The sequence below is a fragment of the Microtus pennsylvanicus genome, chromosome 21, assembly GCF_037038515.1.
Source record: "Microtus pennsylvanicus isolate mMicPen1 chromosome 21, mMicPen1.hap1, whole genome shotgun sequence".
Lineage (NCBI taxonomy): Eukaryota > Metazoa > Chordata > Mammalia > Rodentia > Cricetidae > Microtus > Microtus pennsylvanicus.
In genome coordinates this window covers 22,899,102-22,919,314 of record NC_134599.1, presented here as the reverse complement: position 1 = coordinate 22,919,314, position 20,213 = coordinate 22,899,102, and the positions used below count along the sequence as shown (strand labels likewise).

The 20,213-nt window shown below is 39.1% G+C and overlaps 1 protein-coding gene across 14 annotated transcripts in view; it reads right to left on the bottom strand.

The window, feature by feature from the left end:
- Birc6 (baculoviral IAP repeat containing 6) overlaps nucleotides 1-20,213 on the bottom strand; it is a 189,582-nt gene that overhangs the window by 164,940 nt on the left and 4,429 nt on the right. For all 14 annotated transcript variants that reach the window (XM_075955200.1, XM_075955201.1, XM_075955189.1 and 11 more), the window contains exons 2-3: nucleotides 4,771-4,952; nucleotides 3,355-3,492 (exon numbers count right to left, since the gene is read on the bottom strand). In XM_075955200.1, the coding sequence (XP_075811315.1) occupies nucleotides 3,355-3,492; nucleotides 4,771-4,952 (320 nt within the window). The remainder of the gene's footprint in view (nucleotides 1-3,354; nucleotides 3,493-4,770; nucleotides 4,953-20,213) is intronic.

Below are 20,213 nucleotides of genomic sequence, written 5' to 3'. Positions count from 1 at the left end.
TTTGAACACCTGATCTTTGATAAAGAAGCAAAAAAAATATTAAATGGAAAAAAGAAAGCATATTTAACAAGTGGTGCTGGCGTAACTGGATATCAACATGTAGAAGAATGAAAATAGACCCATATCTATCTCCATTGCACAAAACTCAAATCCAAATGGATCAAAGACCTCAACATAAAGCCAGCCACACTGAACCTTATAGAAAAGTGGGAAATACACTTAAACGCATTGGCACAGGGAACCACTTCCTAAATAAAAAGAACCCCAGCAGCACAGACACTGAGAGAAACAATTAATATAAATGGGACCTTCTAAAACTGAAAAGCTTCTGTAAAGCAAAGGACACAGTCAACAAGACAAAATGACAGCCTACAGAATGGGAAAAGATCTTCACTAACCCCGCATCAGACAGAGATCTGATCTCCAAAATATACAAAGAACTCAAGAAATTGGACACCAAAAGATCACGTAATCCAATTTAAAAAAAAAATGGAGTACAGACCTAAACAGAAAACTCTCAACATCTGTGAGTTCGAGACAGGCCTGGTCTACAAGAGCTAGTTCCAGGACAGGCTCCGAAACCACAGAGAAACCCTGTCTCGAAAAAAAACAAAAACAAAGAGAAAAAGAACGCCTTTAATCCCAGCACTCGGGAGGCAGAGGTAGGCGGATCTCTGTGAGTTGGAGACCAGCCTAGTCTACAGAGCTAGTTCCAGGACCCGCTCCAAAGCCACAAAGAAACCCTGTCTCGAAAAACCAAAAAAAAAAAAAAAAAAAGAAAAAGGAAAAAAAAAACTCTCAACAGAGGAATCTAAAATGGCTGAAAGATACTTTTTTTTTTTTTTTTTTGGTTTTTCGAGACAGGGTTTCTCTGTGGCTTTGGAACCTGTCCTGGAACTAGCTCTGTAGACCTGGCTGGTCTCGAACTCACAGAGATCCGCCTGCCTCTGCCTCCGCCTCCAGAGTGCTGGGATTAAAGGCGTGCGCCACCATCGCCCGTGGCTGAAAGATACTTAAGGAAATGTTCAACATAAGGATGTCATCAGAGAAATGCAAATCAAAACAACTCTGAGATTCCATCTTACACCTGTAAGAATGGCCAAGATCAAAAACACTGATGACAACTTATGCTGGAGAGGTTGTGGGGAAAAGGGAACACTTCTGTATTGCTGGTGGGAATGCAAGCTGATACAATCCCTTTGGATGTCAGTGTGGCAATATCTCAGAAAATTAGGAAACATCCTTCCTCAAGACCTAGTAATACCACTTTTGGGTATATATCCAAAGGATGCTCAATCGTGCCACAAGGACATGTGCTCAACTATGCTCATAGCATGTTTGTTTGTCACAGCCAGAACCTGGAAACAACCTAAATGCCCCTTGACCGAAGAATGGATAAGGAAAATGTGGTACATTTTACACAATGAAGTACTACACAACAGAAAAAAATAACAACAGCTTGAATTTTGCAGGAAAATGGATGGAGTTAGAAAACATTATTTTGAGCAAGGTAACCCAGACCCAGGAAGACAATTATCACATGTACTCATAAAGCAAAGAAAGCCAGCCTACAAACCACAATCCCAGAAAACTTGGACAACAATGCGGACACTGAGAGACTTACATAGAATCTAATCTACATGGGAAGTAGAAAGTAGAAAAAGACAAGATCTCCTGAGTAAATTGGGAGCATGAGGACCATGAGGGGAGATGAGGGGGTGGGGGGAGCAGAGAAAAATGTAGAACTCAATAAATAATAAAAGAATGTATTAAAAAAATTTTCAAAAACAAAAAAAGCAGAAATGAACATCATGAGGTCACTAACATGAAGACTAGTGATTATCATGTGATCAATGACTTTCTAGTACCAAATTATCTCTGAAAAGTGTAGGTCCACCAATCCACACCATACTATTTTCTCAGGTTCCTGAAGACGTAAGTGGAAGAGAAATGGCACAAGCCTAGTGAGAAATTATCCACAATAATGATGTTCCCATGTGAGGACCAGTAAGACAGGAAAGACTTTTCTAAAAGCCCCTGAACATTTCATGCCTACAAAAGTATTTAGCCAAAACAATACTTAGTCCTAAGGAAGTTTCTGAGATTAACAACTAGTTTAGAAACTTGAAAAGTAACAGAGGAAATAACTAACTCAGCATCACTTAGTCCCCTGTGTTGGCCTTTGTACAATGTCAATAATCTTGAAGAATGACTGTGGATTATAAAAAGGTGTGGTTGTACACATCTTTAATGCCAGCACTCAGGAGTCAGAGGCAGAAGGATCTCCACCAGCCTGGTCTACAGAGTTCCAGGACAGTCAGGGCTACACAGAGAAACCCTGTCTCAAAAGAAAGAAAAAGAAAACAAGGAAGTCAAAGGGAAAAGTCTACACACAATGTCAAGAGAAGCAGGAGAGGAAATAAAATATGAGTCATCTTTCTCCACAGCCTTTCCAATACTGCTTTAAGAAATCTATATGTAAGATGCCAGGCAAGAAATGAAAGCTATGCACAAGCCCAACCACATAAATTTCTTCACCAAGACTAACCAGGCCACCAGCTATTTTATAGGGGAGAGAGCCAGTTAGCCAGGTTGACTAACCTAAACTAGATCAATTCAGCCAGATTGAGAAGCAATCTGTTTCACTGTAACAGATGCATATTGTACCTGTTCAGTTCACGATGCTTCTTCCATAATATCATATGGTATGGAAAACAACAGAACATCTTCTGTACCATGTTGGTATTCTAGACTTCACCTCTGACCAAGGAAAGCATTTCAAAGAAGAAAAAGTAAAGTTCCAGCAATGGGCTCTTGCCCATGACATTCACTGTCTTATCATGGTATCCTCCAGAAAGAGGTGGCCTAAGAAAAAAGGTAATCTACAATACAGCATCACTACTAGCTAATACTAACTACAGCAATACCTCCGAAAGGTCAGAAGTCTTCATCAGAGGACTCTAATCACAGACTCATAACACAAATGAGACACAACAGTGTATTCCAACAGGCAAACTATTTAAGAGAGCTAATCATAGACTTTTCTTCTTCTTTTCTATGCTTTAAGCTATGTAGCTCATTTTGCCTCAGAAGAATATTACACCAAGAACATAATAGTTCCACCCAAATGGTTACTGAGACTGCTGCTTAGCAATTTTAAGTTGTTTCTGCTATCAAATGAACAGGCAAAGAACACCACAGAACCACTGAAATCTCAACTTTATCATGTACTCATATATCTCTCGTAAAAAAAGCCAGAAAAGGCTAGTTAGAACATTTCTAGAGGAGGAGGGCAGGAAAAGCAAAAGGACGAAGCTTAGTCTACCACAGCCCCAAATGCATTTTAATTCTTACCTTAGCAACTTTATGGTTTGCTGCGGTCTCATGAGATGTATTTTTTAAGCCATCTTTCAGTTGTGTGATGAACAAATCATAACCCTCTGTACTAGAAACATCTACCTTTTCTATACATGCTGATAAGAGCTGCTGTGCCTAATGATTAAAAAGAAACAGAAAATTAAACACAATAAAACAATCAGATTTCCTTCAGCTAATGTGTGGTAGTTTTAACTATACAAAGCTTAGCCTTATAATTCATTTTATATAAACCAAGTTAACCATTTAGATGAGGTAAAGCAATGTATTCAATGTGGTAGCCAGAGGGCAATAAATCAATACAACAGTAACCATAAATTAAACAAAAAATAATAATAAACATGCTGAAACTATGAGCAAAAGTAAAACATCAAGTAAACTTTTAAACAGAAATACAAGATTCTTCAGTAAGCACAAAGTACTCATAGTACACAAAGCTATTAAACAAATAGTACAAAAGCCCTCAGCAATGCTATTCATAAAGTAAAAAACAAGGTCAAATATGTTGGCTCAAACTATAATCCCAGCACTCTAGAGGCAGAGGCAGATAGATCTCTCTGAGTTTCAGGACAACCAGGACTACAGATAAGCTTGTGTCTCAAAAGACCAACTAAGAAAAAAAAAAAAAAAAAGACCAACTAAGTAGAGAGCCAAGTATGATGGCACATGCCTATCTTCCAACATTTGAGAGGTGGAGGCAGATGGATCAAGAGTTAGAAGTCATTCTTGACTACAGTGTAAGCTGGAAGTCAGCCTGGACTACATGAGATGCTATCTCAAAAATTACTAATCTCTTTCTGAAGCTTGGTATGCCATGTAACTAAATTGTCAATATGAAAGGAGTTTGGAAGGGATGAAAAGGGGAAGAAGAACAGAAGGGTAGAGGAAAAGGTGGGAGAGGGGGGTACTAGGGAGAAGAGACAGCCAGAATGAACACAAATAAAAGAGAAAGGAGGAGAGGAAAAGTGTGAGGATAAAGAAAAGATAGCTGGTCTCCTATGACTTGGAAATGATGGGACTTGGAGCAACTATCTACAATTCACCAGCCAAGTATTGAAGCTGGCAAAGAGGGCCCTACATCTAGCCTTGGGCTGTTACTACCCATAAGTCATCTTGTTTATTGATTCACTGTATTTTGGAGTCTTTGTCACAGTTGTTTATCACGTGCTAAATTACAGTTCACACCTAAAGCACCACTTCAACAAACAACAATTAATTATGCAGAAAGGGTGGTTCATGACTCAATTCTTTGTTTTTATGGGTATAACTGTACAATGTCCTTTAAGCACAACTTATAAAAAATGTCCTAAAGGACAATGTAATTTCACTTAACACTCAAAGGTCAGAGGTTAACTTGTGCAAAGGCACCCAGTGTACTTGTTTCTTTCTACTTACCTCGGTGACAGGAAGTTCAAGCTGAACCACATCATCCTGCTTTGAAACTGGAGTTTGCAGAGCAGTGTCTAACAACAGGATTCCATTAAGGTCCTTCCTACAACCTACTGCATAATCATCCACAAATATAACTTTATCCACAGCAGAAATATACTGACATTTCACCTGTCCACCTGGTTTAGCTGTTAAAAGAACAAAAATTCAACAATTAAGATTTTAAGACCAACAATTCACAAAAAATATGTTCACATCTCAATTAAATATGACACACAATTCTAGGTAAAGTGCTGAATTGGAAAGAAGTCTATTAAGACCATGATTAGAGCAGACTGGAGTATGAACTATAAAGCCAGTCTCAATAGTAAACTGATTAAAACTCAGTAGCAACATAGCTACATACAGAGAAGCATGGCGGCACACACCAGCAATCCAGCACACAAGAGGTTAAGGAAGAAGCACAAGTTAAGGCAGTCTATTCCACAAAACTGAAACACCACACCAAAGTGGAAGGGGGACCTAAGCACATCTACATGGGACAAAGAGCAAATGTGGTAAATACCTTAAAGTGATAGAACTGAGAAAACGAAGCTGTGGGAAAATTACTTTCGCCATACTATTCTTACATACTATTCTTTATTCTTTTCCCCTGAAGGAACAGGGGTAGAAACAGTAATCTGCAGGCACAGATTCAACCAGATACCAGAAATTTCCCAGAATCATTTGTTAGAGACTATCCTTATCCCCAAATAATAGATTTGACCCCTTGTCAATATCTTAAAACCATTATGTGCAAAGATATGCTTCTTGGCTCTTATCCATCCCATTATGTTCTATGTGTGTCTTTACAACAGCATCACACTGTTTTTATTTGCAGTTCTAAGGACCCAATCCAGCACTTGTGCATACCATTTAAGCCCTGTACTACTTCTACTTACTGAGCCACGACTCCTTTCTCAGTACCACACTGTTTTAATTACTGTAGCTTTGCAGTTTATTCTTGAAATCGGGAAATATAAATCTATCAATCCCCTTCCCCCAAGTACTGACTGAGCTGTATCCTTACCACATTTTTGTCTTTTTCAAGATTGCCTTGAATATTCAAGGTCCCTTGAGATCCTATATGAATTTTAAGCTACATTTTTTTCTATTTCTAAAAGAAAGAGTCATTGTGATTTTAACAATTGTAATGAAGATACAGATCACTGTGGGAGGTACTAAAATCTGGATATTAAATACCTCTAAAGGTCCAGTATATACTTAGCTTCCAATGAAGGGAAATTAGGAGATGGTAGTACCTTATGATTGTGGAACCACCATCCTCATCAGGCCCTTGATGGAGACTGTGAAACTTCCCTTTCTTTATGCCTCAGTCAAGAAAATAGTTCTGCTCCATCAGTTCTGTTCCATTAGACCCAAACACTAAAACCTCTAAAACTAGCTAGGCAGTGGTGGCACACACCTTTTAATCCCAGTACTCGGGAGGAAGAGACAGGTGGACCTCTGTGAGTTCAAGGCCAGCCTAGTCTACAGAGTGAGTTCCAGGAGAGTCAGGACTACATAGAGAAAACTCACCTCTAAAAATCAAAAACTTAAAAAAATAAAACCTCTAAAACTTACTAAATAAACCTTTTTACTTTTTAAGTTGGTTGGCTCAGGTATTTGTTATATTGTCAGAAAGCTGACTAAGTAGCAGGCAATGTAAACATCTTCACAATATACAGACAAAGAAGTGCTAACAAGGACATAAAGAGAATAGAACTTATTATTTCTAATGGAAATGCAACATGACACAGTCACAATATTGGCAGCTTTTTAAAAAAAAAGTTAAGTATGCATTTACTAAAATGCCTCTGGAGACAGAAACCTATATCCACACAATAACTTGTATTCAGATGTTTATGATAGCACTATTCATAAACACCAAACAATGAAAATACACAAATATGAGCCAGGTGGTAGTGTTACATGCCTTTTAATCACATACTCGGGAGGCAAAGACAATCAAGTCTCTATGAGTTCGAGGCCAGCCTGGCCTAGAATAAGTTTCCCGACAGGCAGAGCTGTTAAACAGAGAGACCCTGTCTCAAAAAACAAAACAAAACAAAAAATAACCAAATACGCTTCAAAGTGGCTAGCTTAAATAAATGGTAAATAACAATAAAATATTATTCAAAATTAAAATCCTAGAAGAGATACACATAACAACTTTAATGAATCCCAAGAGTATGCTAACACAAGAATCCAGCATCAAAAAGTTTACATACTGGGCTAACATAATAGTGCAATGATAAGAGAGCTCACCTACTATATGCCCAGGCCTGGGTTTAATCCTCAGCACTACCGCCCAAAAGAAAAAAAAAAAAAAGGAAGGAAGGAAGACAGAAAACACAAAACTATAATACTTCATTCAATTTGCAACCCTGGCTAAGCTCAAACTCCCAGCAATCCCCTTCTGTCTCCACCTCCTCATAGACATGAGCCACCAAACCCAGTTGAGAAAGTTTTTGAAGTATAATCACTACTAAAAATGTTCCACTGACAGTATTCATTCTAAGACAGTATTCCTCCCTGCAAGGGAACATGGGTCTTTTGTTATGGTCACTCTGTCACAGTTAAATCTCTCAGCACCTCACACTGTTCAGGCTAAAGCACACATGAGGACTAACATCTTTATCTGAGAAGTCATTTTGAAAAGAGCATAATGATGGGAACAGGAGCAGCAGAAGTATCTAGGGAACTTTCTCTCTGCCTTCTGCTGCAGGAGTATATCAAAACAGCTAGATGAACCTTGACTTGGACTGCCTTAAATTAAGGGCTACATGAGGAATGATAAAGGGTCTGTGTGGCATTCTGGGGATCCGTGTTATCTATATTAAGTCCCAAACAGTATTTCAGACATGAGCTGCAAATAGAAATCCACATGGGCATACTCTAAATAGAACTGTGCTGATCTGCAGCAGAGTTACTTCTCACACTGACAACTTTGTGGCAATTTATTTACAACTGGTTAAGGATTCACTGAACAACATCAGGATACAGAAGTTAGTATTCATATTTTGCTTTAGGCACCTAACAAAGCGATCTAACACCTTATTCCATACCAATTTAAATGTTCTTTGTGGCATTTATCATCACCTGATATACCATTCTACCATACGGCGCCCCCACCCCTCAACATACCAATAGTGCCGCTGCCACCCCCTCTCTCCGTGTGTCTAAGAAAGCTCTTCGCACTAAGCCATGAACTGTAGGAAAAGCAAGTGCTATAATGACTATATCCCCAAGCCTTCACATTCAATGTCTTTTAATAAGCCAACTATTCTGCATGATTTAAAACTTTTTAATATACTACACTAAACTCAAATGAGGTGAAGTTCATTTCTAATACACTGTGAAACATGCATACTTTTAGGAATGACATTAGCCCACATTTGCAATGCTCCCTTATCTTCTTCCTTCCTCCCTCCAGTCCCGAGTATGAGGTCATTCTCTTCAGCAATACTGATATTTGATTCAGAGAAAAGGAAAACAAAACAAAAAACTATCAGAAGACTTAGCTAACTCAAAACTCAATCAAGAGTAATAAAGACAAAAAAAAAAAAGCCAAGCTGTGGTGGTGCACACTCGGGAGGCAGAGGCAGGCGGATCTCTGTGAGTTTCGAGGTCAGCCTGGTCTACAAGATCTAGTTCCAGAACAGGCTCCAAAGCTACAGAGAAACCCTGTGGGGAGAGGGGGTGAAGAAGCCAGGAAGCGGTGGTACACACATGTAATTCCAGCACTCGAGAAGCTGAGGCAGGAGGAACATAACTTTGAAAAGAGCCTGTGCTACATACACAGCAAGACCCTACATCATAAGCAACTAAATAAACATATGGACTGTGAATATAACTAATTGGCAAGGGAGTAGCAGAGTGCTTGCCAGGCCCCAGATACAACCAATGCCCAGTACCACAAAAATGAGTAACAAACAAAAATTAAAAATAAGAAAACATCTTTGCCATATAGCCTGCTGCTTACAGACATATTTCATATACAGTCACTATATACAATTTTTAATATAGGACATATTTTACTAACAAAAGTTTGGGAAGCTTTTCTTTTTTGTAAATATTTATTTGTTTATTATGTATACAGTATTCTTCCTGCAGGCCTCATTACAGGTGGTTGTGAGCAACCATGTGGTTGCTGGGAATTGAACTCAGGACCTTTGGAAGAACAGGCAGTGCTCTTAACTGCTGAGCCATCTCTCCAGCCCCTGGGAAGCTTTTCTAAAAGAAAAAAGAAATGTTTAAGGATAAATTAAATTCAAATAAAAAATAGGGTATGGCTCAGTTAATAGAATGTTTATCTAGGATACAAAAAGCTACAGATCCAACTGCCAGCACCCCATGAGCCGGACATAGTAGCAACCACCAGTAATCTCAACACTGAAGAGGTGGAAGCAAGAGGATCAGAAGTAAGGACAGTGTGGGCTATATAAGACTCTGCCTTGCCGGGCAGTGGTGGCGCACGCCTTTAATCCCAGCACTCGGGAGGCAGAGGCAGGGGGATCTCAGTGAGTTCGAGGCCAGCCTGGTCTACAAGAGCTAGTTCCAGGACAGGAACCAAAAGCTAAGGAGAAACCCTGTCTCGAAAATCAAAAAAAAAAAAAAAAAAAAAAGACTCTGCCTTAAACAAAAACTGTCATTTACCCTAAATGTACCAAATAAATTTGGTCACTTAAGGTCACAGGTTCAAAGATGAACTCTAAAAATATAATTAAAAAGAAATCTAAACTATTTTGCCTATGACCAACCCCCTTTCGTTCCCCCCTTTCCTCTAGGCCTGTTGCCCTTCCCCCAAACAATTACATAAAAGGCACTCTGTATCTATTTATTTATGTAATTGGTGGGTGACAGAGGCTTCTCCCAAACAGAGGGCCTTTGGCTCATTGTGGTGGGGGAGGGGTGGGAGTCTTTGGGGCAGAAGTGGAGACCTAGTCTTCTGACCAGCTCCTCTGGCTCCTTTTTAACTGCCATCATCACCTCCCAAGCCCACGGCTACACTAGGACAAGATGACCACCCTACCTTGTAAAGGCATGACTGCCCCAGCCCTTTCTGCTGTGATGTCCCTCACCTACTTGCTTGGGGAGTGGTAGAGAAATGTGGTAAGTAGTGGATCAGGGAGATCAAGTGACATCCAAACATGGAGTGGGCCTTGTCTTTCCTTCATGCCTATCAAGGAAGCCACTATTTTGGTTGTCTGAACTGTATTAGTAGCCCTCCTGGCCCTTCTCAACCCCTCCTTGCCTATTCTCATAATATCATTGCTTTTTGCTCCAATCTTCTTATTCAGTGTACAATGGGCTTCTTTTAAGGCAAAATTTTGTGACATGTCAATCTAAAGAAACATTTAAAAAAATTACAAATTAAAAACTGAAAAAAGCTAGGTTGTGGTGGCATATACCTTCAATCCCAGCACTTGGAAGGCAGAGGCAGGTGGGCCTCTAAATTCCAGGTCAGCCTGGTCTACATAATGAGTTCCAGGACAGTCAGAGCTACACAGAGAAACCCTGTCACAAAAAAGCAAAACCACAGGGGGAGAAGGGGTGTAACGTTAAAATTACTGAAAAGCAGTATTTTCTCAATTTACACTAAAGCATTGCTCCTATCATAATAGTACATTGACTTTTTTAACTTTAACTAGGAGGTTTGGGCCTTAAAATACGAGAACCTCAGGCCAGTGCTGGCACACACCTTTAATCCCAGTGCTCGGAGGCAGAGGCAAGCAGATCTCTGTGAGTGTTAGCCTGAACTACAGAGCGAGTGAGTTCCAAGACAGCCAGGACTGTTACACAACACAGAGAAATGAGAAACCTTGTCTCAAAAAAAAAAAAAAATTATGTGTGTGTGTGTATATATGTACACACATATCTATACAAATACACATATATGAGAACCACCACTGGTAGTGCTACACCTCTAATCCTGGCACTCTGAAGACAGAGACAGGAGAATCTTGGTGTGTTTGAGGCTAGTCTAATCTACATAAAATTCCAAGACAGCCAGGGTTACGTAGAAAGACCACCGCCCCACCCGACCCCCCAAAAAATGGAAAATAGGAATGAGAACCAGAGGGCATTTCCCTTATGGGTGAGGCCTGGTGTGTATACATGTTTCTGTGTGTCTGTACACTGTGCATACCACAACCTAGGCCCTCACTCCTCCCTTCTTCATGCCTTGCACACACTCAATACCACACTGCTTGGTACAAATACTATATATAACTTCATTTTTTGCTTCAACTCTTGCTTAATGTGTGCTTTCTGGACTTCAAATCACCTCAAAAAGAACACAATTGAAATAACTATTTTGGGTTTTCTTCACAGGTTTCTCAAAAAGAAAAAAAAGCTATTCATAATTCTTGAATTATGTGTTTAAATTAATATTGTTCCTCCAGCAAAAAAAAAAAAGAACCTCAAGATAATGTCCACCATGTACATTTCTCTTATCTCTCACATTCACCAAATTATATTTTATACCTTCAAAGTAGCTTACACAAGTAGGGGTTGGTGGCACCAGAGAAGCAGGCAGATCTCTGAGTCTGAGGCCATTCTGGTCACATAATGAGTTGCAGGCCAGTCAGGGCTACACAGTGAGAACCTATCTTAAAATCACTAATTTACATGAAGCTCACATAACTTTTCACAGCATCAAAAACTTCTAAATTCAACTTTAATTACATCATAACACACAATGGCTTCCCTAAGATCAAGACCAAATTATTTTATCCATGCTGGAAAGAGAACTGGAAATGTTAGGCAAGGTGCTGTACCACCGAGCAAAAACCCCAACTCAATCCAAACTTTTTTTTAAAAAGATGTGGTCTCACTGTGTTGCCCTGGCTAGCTTAAAACTCACTATGTAGAGCATTCTGGCCTCAAACTCACTGAGATATATACATGCCTCTGTCCCACTCATTTATGCTCTTGTCCTTGCCTCTATCTCAGTTTGGACTTACCCCACAGAAACCCTCAATGTTAAGCCCAACACTTTCTTTCTATTCCTGAACTCAATGCTGTCAGGTTACACCACATTGTCTCTGCACAATTCTTATTATTATGATTTTAAAATTTTCTTCCCACTATTTCTGTCAAAACTGACTGCAATAGGGCTGGCCTGTAGCTCTGTTGTTAAGACTACCTTCCTAGCATTCACCAAGTCCTAGTCTGATCCCCAGCACATTAAAACTAAGAGGAATGGAAAATCAAAAACAATTTTTTAAAAAAGGTTAATAAATAAAGTATGTTTTCGCTGTAGGTATTCTATTGAAACTGTAGCCTCTCTCCAGTTTTCAACGCATAGAAATGTGGCTGGGTACACTGAATTCAAGTAACAGTAAATATCTGCACCACTGAAAGTTACAAACTACCAAGTAATAGATTCTGTAGTTCAACTGTTCAAAGTGAAATAAAGAGTTTATATATTAGTATGTTTCCAGGTGTTTTGGAATAGTGCTAAGGATGGAGAGTATTAAATAGTTCGGGTAACCTTTGCTCTTGGATGAATGTGCTTCAGGCTAGCCAAGGTTTCACAATGATCTCTCTCTCTCTCTCTCTCTCTCTCTCTCTCTCTCTCTCTCTCTCTCACACACACACACACACACACACACACACACACACACAGAGGGAGAGAAAAAGAGTACCCAAACAACAACACCAAACAACTAATACTTAATTGTTAGGCTCCAGAGTCTGAACTCTTATAATGACAATCATTAATAAATCTAAAAACTACTAAAAGATTAGAATAAATTTTCTTCTAGAGCAAGCCCATCTTTAAGGATTCAGAGTTAGGAAAATAGCCTGAAAGGCAAAGTTAAAAAAAAAAAATGGGGGTGGGGGCGGTTTTCGAGACAGGGTTTCCCTGTGTAGCTTTAGAGCCTGTCCAGGAACTAGCTCTTATAGACCAGGCTGGCCTTGAACTCACAGAGATCTACCTGCCTCTGCCTCCCGAGTGCTGCAATTAAAGGCGTGCGCCACCACCGCCTGGCTCAAAGTAAAGTAAAATTTGAATAACTATATAGGATCTTTAAAAAAAAAAAAGAGGAGGAGGAGAAGATGATGATGATGATGATGGTGGTGGTGAAATAAAAGAAATACACAGAATGTAGTGGCTCATGCCAGTATAAGCACTCAAAAAAAAAAAAAATTAAGATGCTGAACCCAAGGTCAGACTGGTCTACAGAAGTCTACAAAGAATTCCAGATTCCAGATCAGCCAGGGCTACACAGAGACCTTGTCTCAAAATAAAAAATAAATAAGTAAAATAATAGGAAAGAAAGATCTTAAAACTGGCTATAATTAATTATAGGTAAGTGTTTTGCTTATAAAAAAAGAAAAGAACAGCAATTATTTGACATAAACCAAGTCATCATCAATTGGGCTATCACATGAAACAGCCCAAGTACATACTCCTAGTCCAAATGGAGTTTGTGGTAATAACATTTTATAAGACTCCAGATGCTCACAAAGAGGACTAATTTGGAAAAGTGCTAAGGATGGAGAGTATTAAATAGTTCGGGTAACCTTTGCTCTTGGATGAATGTGCTTCAGGCTAGCCAGGGTTTCACAATGATCGATATCTCTCTCTCTCTCTCTCTCTCTCTCTCTCTCTCTCTCTCTCTCTCTCTCTCTCTCACACACACACACACACACACACACACACACACACACACACACACACACACACACAGAGGGAGAGAGAAAGAGTACCCAAACAACAACATTCTAATGTCCTCTTCTTTTTTTCCCAAGAGCCAATGTAGAGAGCCCACTTAACTGAGAATGCAGATGAGAAATTAGTTTACAAAGGACTGTCTAAGGTACAGAAAATGCCTACAGATAATATTCACTTAGCTTTTCCTGAACTTTTAGCTGTTTCAGAAATTTTGCTAATTAAATTATTTTTCTAGACACAAAAAAGATAAATAATTCAAATGTTCCCAAAAGATACTAAACTATCTTCTAAGGACTACTGAAATTCCAATTCTACACCATGTTTAATATCTCTTGAAGAATAACTGGATGTAGAAAGGCTGCATATATCAAGTTAGTCGGAAGAATTGGTTTAAATAATTTAAATTTTAATTTTTAATTTAGACTTCCTGGGGACTACACAAGCTCCAAAACTTCTTCAGAGAGGCAACTCTGGGCTCTAACTTTGTTCAAGAATTTGTTATTGGGGGCTGGAGAGATGGCTCAGTGGTTAAGAGCATTGCCTGCTCTTCCAAAGGTCCGGAGTTCAATTCCTGGCAACCACATGGTGGCTCACAACCATCTGTAATGAGGTCTGGTGCCCTCTTCTGGCCTGCAGACATACACACAGACAGAATATTGTATGCATAATAAATAAATAAATAAATAAATATTTTTTAAAAAAAGGGGCTGGAGAGATGGCTCAGTGGTTAAGATCATTGCCTGCTCTTCCAAAGGTTCTGAGTTCAATTCCCAGCAACCACATGGTGGCTCACAACCATCTGTAATGAGATCTGGCGCCCTCTTCTGGCCTGCAGGCAGACACACAGACAGAATATTGTATACATAATAAATAAATATTTAACAAAAAAAAAAGAGTAAAAAAAAAAGAATTTGTTATTGAGGCTGTAGATAAAGCTCAGTGGATAAAGCATGCAGGATTCCTCAGCAGCACAATAATAGCCAATAACTGCATCAGGAGGCAGATGCGGGAAAATGAGAAGTTCAAAGTCATCCTTAGCTACATAGGTGTTCAAGGCCAATCAAGACACTTGAAACCCTATTTTTTCAAAAGTAATAAAGAAATACACTCAGACATGCATATAGATGGATAGATCACCATCTAAAACAGTGGTTCTCAACCTGTAAGTCAAATGACCCTTTCAAAGGAGTTGTATATCAGATTCTGCATATCAGATATTTACATTACAATTCATAACAGTAGCAAAATTACAGCTATTAAATAGCAATGAAATAATTTTATGCTCGGGGATCACCACAACATTAGGAATTGTATTAAGGGGTTAGCATTAGGAAGGTTGAAGACCACTAATCTAGAGTAAAAGCAACCAAAAGTACATGATACACATATTTAAAAATGTCAAAATGAACCCATCAATGTGTTTAGATGCCAATGGAAAAAAAAACAATAATCTGGCTGACAAGATGTCTCAACAGGTAAGAGAACATATCAACACACCTGAGTACCTAAATTCAATCCCTGGAACCCACACAACAGGACAGGACCAACTCCTGCAAATGGTCCTCTGACTGCCACATGTAGTGGCATGAGTGTTCTTTTTCTTACACACACACACACACAAATAAATGTAAAAAAATTAATGCTAATAATCAAGAGCAGGGCTTGAGATGCATGCAGCTCAGTAGTAGAACACTTGCCTAGTACGCACAAAAGCAAAACAAAAGCTGTATAAGGCACAGAAAAAAAATGCATCCAATCTAAACTAATGAAGCTGGAGTGGAGCACAAAAGCATAAAGATCTTTTTGTTTGTTTTGTTTTTGCATTTTTAAGAAAGGATCTCTCTGTGTAGTCTTGGCTGTCCTGGAACTCCACTCTATAGATCAGGCTGGCCTTAATCTCACAAGATCTGCCTGCCTGTATCTGCCTCCCAAGTGCTAGGATTAAAGGTGTGTGCCACCACCACCCAGCTCAAAGATCTTTTCTTATTTACAAACACTGTACAATTTTCTGCTTTTTCTTTCTTTCTTTTTTTAATCAGGATCTTTTGGAAAGTAAGGGTAGGCTAATCTCTTGAGTTCAACACTAGTCAGAGCTACATAGTAAGACTTTTTTCTCAAAATACCAAAAGGTTCTCAGAAATGTTTAGCTACAAGTACTCAGAAATGTTTAGCTACAAGTACTGTGTAGCCCTTCTTTTTACTGCAAGACAGATCTAGAATCTACTTTGGAAATTTAAGAGATCAGATTTCTTACTATACACTATCGTAACTAGTGATTAATATCCACACATGTATATCACAATTTACTTAGGAACATACACTACATAAACAATGTGTATACATATAGACGTTATACAACAGCCCTAATCTTCTGATATTTAGTCTCACCAATATACTTAAAAGATATTTATCCAGGGGTGGGAAATATATCTCAGCAGTTAGGACCATTTGATAATCTTGCAGGAGATCTGTATTCAGTTCCCAACATCAATATGGTGGCTCACAACCATCTGTAACTCCAATCCCAGTGATTCCAATGCCCTCTTATGGCCTACTCATGGACCGTACATACAGTGCATGTACATACATTCAGGCAAAACACTCATACACAAAAAAGTGTTTATTCAGGGCTGGAAATAAAAGCTCACTGGTAGAACATTTGCCTACATGTCCAAGGGACCAAGATTTAATCCCCAGTAGGTAAAAGGAAATGATTAGAAAGATATGTACCAAAATACAGATTATAAGGTTCATATTTCCATCTACATTTGAATGACACCTATCCTTTATAACTAAACATTAAACTACAATTTTTTATATCAAGAGAAGCATGACAATAATAAAGACTCAAGATACAAAAGAAAACTGGCATTCATTCATTCAGTACCTACTATATGTTTTAGTCTGACCACTTAATCTTCACTACCATTTTATTAAATGATAAAGCTGAGTTCAGGATGTTCAAGTGAAACTCAGGGCTACCTGACAAAGCAGTCTCCAAATATCCTCAAAGGAGCTTATAAAAATAAACAAACAAACAAACATAAAAAATATACTGCTAGTGGGGGTGCTAGTGGGGGAACAAGAGAAAAAGCATCAACTACTGTATGGAAGATACTTGCATAATTAACTATATCCTTACAACGAGACAAAAAGTAGATGAACTGTGCAAGATAGTACAAAGTGGTAAATTAGAAAAATAATTCAAATTTTCATATAAGTTTAGAAGACTTAAGGAGTATGAAAAGAAATAAAACTGTTTACAAGGATTGCAAATGAAAGTGTGGAATGCTTTTTGTGGTGTTTGGTATTTAGGACTCATCAGTAAGTAGACTATGACAAGTACTATATAGGAAGAGAACTTAAATCCTTAATTAAAATCATTCTTGCCACCATCTTGCAAATAAGGGAATTGAAAAGAAATGATAAGCTAATTTAGTCAAGGTTACAAAGCCATTAAGCTGAAAAAATATAAAATAAAAAAGACTTTAACCAAATTCACTTGTCCCCAGAAACATGCTACTTCCTATGCTAAAGTTCATGAATCAAAACTGGCAAGAAAGGTGCCTACCTAGTCATAAATGGTATGGCCAAGTGGTATATGTAGTTTTAGTTTTTAAAACCCAGTCATCGTCTGAGGGACACAGCTCAGTGGTGAAGTGCTTGTCTAGCATGGGCAGTGCCCCTAGGTTCATGTGCTTATTCCCAGCTGAGAGAAGGGGGCAGGGGACACAAAGTCAGCAAATAACACCTAACTGAGCAAATGAAATGAGTTCAACATCATGAATCATTACAGAACTGCAAATAAAGCAAAACTGAGGATGAGTACTCATTTAATCCCTGCAATAGGTAGCCAGAAACAGGAGATATCTGAATTTGAAGCCAGTCGGATCTACAAGACAGCTCGAAGACAGCCAAGGATACACTTCATCCAATAAAAAAAAAAAAAAAAGAAGAAGAAGAAGAAGAAGCAAAGAAGGAAAAAGAAAAAAGACAAGACTGAGCAAGGTCTGATAGGATTTGTGAGGTGGAAGCCTCAAGAGTTCAGTCTTCCAGCCGGGCGGTGGTGGCGCACGCCTTTAATCCCAGCACTCGGGAGGCAAAGGCAGGCGGATCTCTGTGAGTTCGAGACCAGCCTGGTCTACAAGATCTAGTTCCAGGACAGGCTCCAAAGCCACAGAGAAACCCTGTCTCGAAAAACCAAAAAAAAAAACAAAACAAAACAAAAAAGAGTTCAGTCTTCCTATGATACACAGATAAGGCCAACCTGAGCAACATGACCCCTTTCTTAGAGAAAAAGAAAAGAAAGAAAGAGACACCACCAAAGAGCCACTAAACAACACAGTTTCATTACCAGGTCAGAATGTGAACTATGAATGTTATTCTTTGTTGCTGAGAATAAAAATAATACAACCACTTGGGAAGACAGTTGACTAGAAAAATCACCATAGTTTTCCCATTTTATGCAGCAACTGAGCTCCTTAGAATGACCCAAAAGAATTAAAGACCTATGCAAACAAAAATCCTACAAACAAAACACACATTTTTACAGTAACTAGTATCTGTAATTCCCAAAACTTGGAAGCTAGTACTATGGTCTTGTGAACATGAACGGAGACAAACTGACATCCAGACAATGGAATGCCAATAGATGCTAAAAGAAATGAGCTAGCAGCTATGTGTGGTGGTGCACAAACTGCAATCCCAGAACCTAGGAGGATGAAGTCAAGGATAGCCTGGACTACAGAGTGAATTCAAGATCATCCTGGGCTAAATAAAATGTAGTCTCAAAAAAGAAATGAGCTATCAAATTATGGAAAAGGCATGGCAATACCTTAAGCCCTATCTGAAAAGTCTATATACTGTATGATGCCAACTATAACACTCTGAAAAAGGTTAAACTATGGAAACAGTAAAAAGATCAATACGTACCAGAGGAAAGATGAAGAGGAATGAAAAAGGTAAGAGCATAATACTTTAAGACAGTGTTATATGACAGTACAATAATGAGTACATGTTATTATATATTTGTCTAAACCCTCAGATGTCAACTAATATCAACTAAGGCTGCTGAGTAACTTTCTTTTTCTTGCCTTTTTTTGGGGGGGGGGGTTTAGTCAGGGTTTTTCTCTGTGTAGCTGTGGCTGTAGACCAGGGTGGCCTCAAACTGAGAGATCCTCCTGTCTCTGCCTCCAAAGTGCTGGGATTAAAGGTATGCGCCACCACCATCTGACAATGACTTTATTTCTTTAAAATATTATATTTGGGCCAGGCATGGTGGAACATGCCTCTAATCCCAGCACAGGGGAGGCAGAGGCAGGTGGATCTCACAAAATGAGTTCCAGAGCAGCAAAAAAAAAAAAAAGAAAGAAAGAAAAAAGCGGCTGGGCGGTGGTAACGCACGTCTTTAATCCCAGCACTCAGGAGGCAGAGGCAGGCGGATCTCTGTGAGTTCGAGACCAGCCTGGTCTACAGAGCTAGTTCCAGGACAGGCTCCAAAGCCACAGAGAAACCCTGTCTCGAAAAAAAAAAAGCTATAAAAGGTAAAATGATGCTCAGCTATTAGCAGTGTTTATTACTCTTGAGAAGGATCCAGGATACCAGTGATCAAGTGATTCGCAACTCCCTGTAACTAGTTTCAAGGATCAGAAACCCTCTCACCTCCAAAGGCACCTACATGCATGTGATACACATAAATTCATGCAGGTACACACACACACACACACACACACACACACATTTGGGAGGGCTCATGACAGGGTTTTTCTGTTTAACAGCCCTGGCTGACCTGGAACTAACTTTACAAACCAGGCTGGCCTTAAACTCACAGAGATCTTCCTGTATCTGCACCTCCATCCCCGCAGTGCTGGGATTAAAGGCATACACCACTACTGCCCAGCAAAACAATAAATCTTTAAAATTAAAAACAAAAAAATAATAAACATTCAAGACAACAGACGAAGTGAGCTGAAATGGGCACAAATAGGATGGTATCTACTTAGGAGTTAATTTCTGGCTAACAAGATCTCCAAGTTAAGATATGCTCTAGATCTTAAAACCTGAGTAAAGGCAGGCATGGTAGCTCACACTTGTAATCCCAACACCTGGGAAGCCTAGGCTAGAGTATGAACCTGCCACAAAACAAAACCAGACAAAAACCTGAGTAAGATTAAGATTAGCCTAGTTACTAATCCCAAGAAAGAACAAAACTACTATAATAAGATTTCTTTAAAAAAGGTTTGGCCGGGCAGTGGTGGTGCATGCCTTTAATCCCAGCACTCTGAAGGCAGAGGCCTTCAGGGCCAGCCTGGTCTACAGAGCAAGTACCTGGGCAGGCTCCAAAGGTCCAGAGAGACACTGTCTCAGAGGGTAAAAAAAAGTAAATTAAATAAAACCAGTTCACAAAACAAAATAGAGAGACAAAGCTAAAGCCTGGAGAAGAGCTCATGGAGGGCCACTGAATGTCAATGGATCATCAGCCAGACTCTCCAAAACCGTAATTTTCTTATTTTATGTATGAGTGTAAGTGCACTACATGTGTACACAGTATACCGAAGACAAAGGAGGGTATCAGATCCCCTCTAACAACTACATTTAGAGAGAGTTGTAAGGGACCTTGCTAGGACCTAAACCTGGGTCTCCCAAAAGAGAAGCACCTACTGTTAACTTCTGGGCAATCCCTCCAGCCCCCCAAAACACTAACTTTCTTTTAAAGACAGGAGCT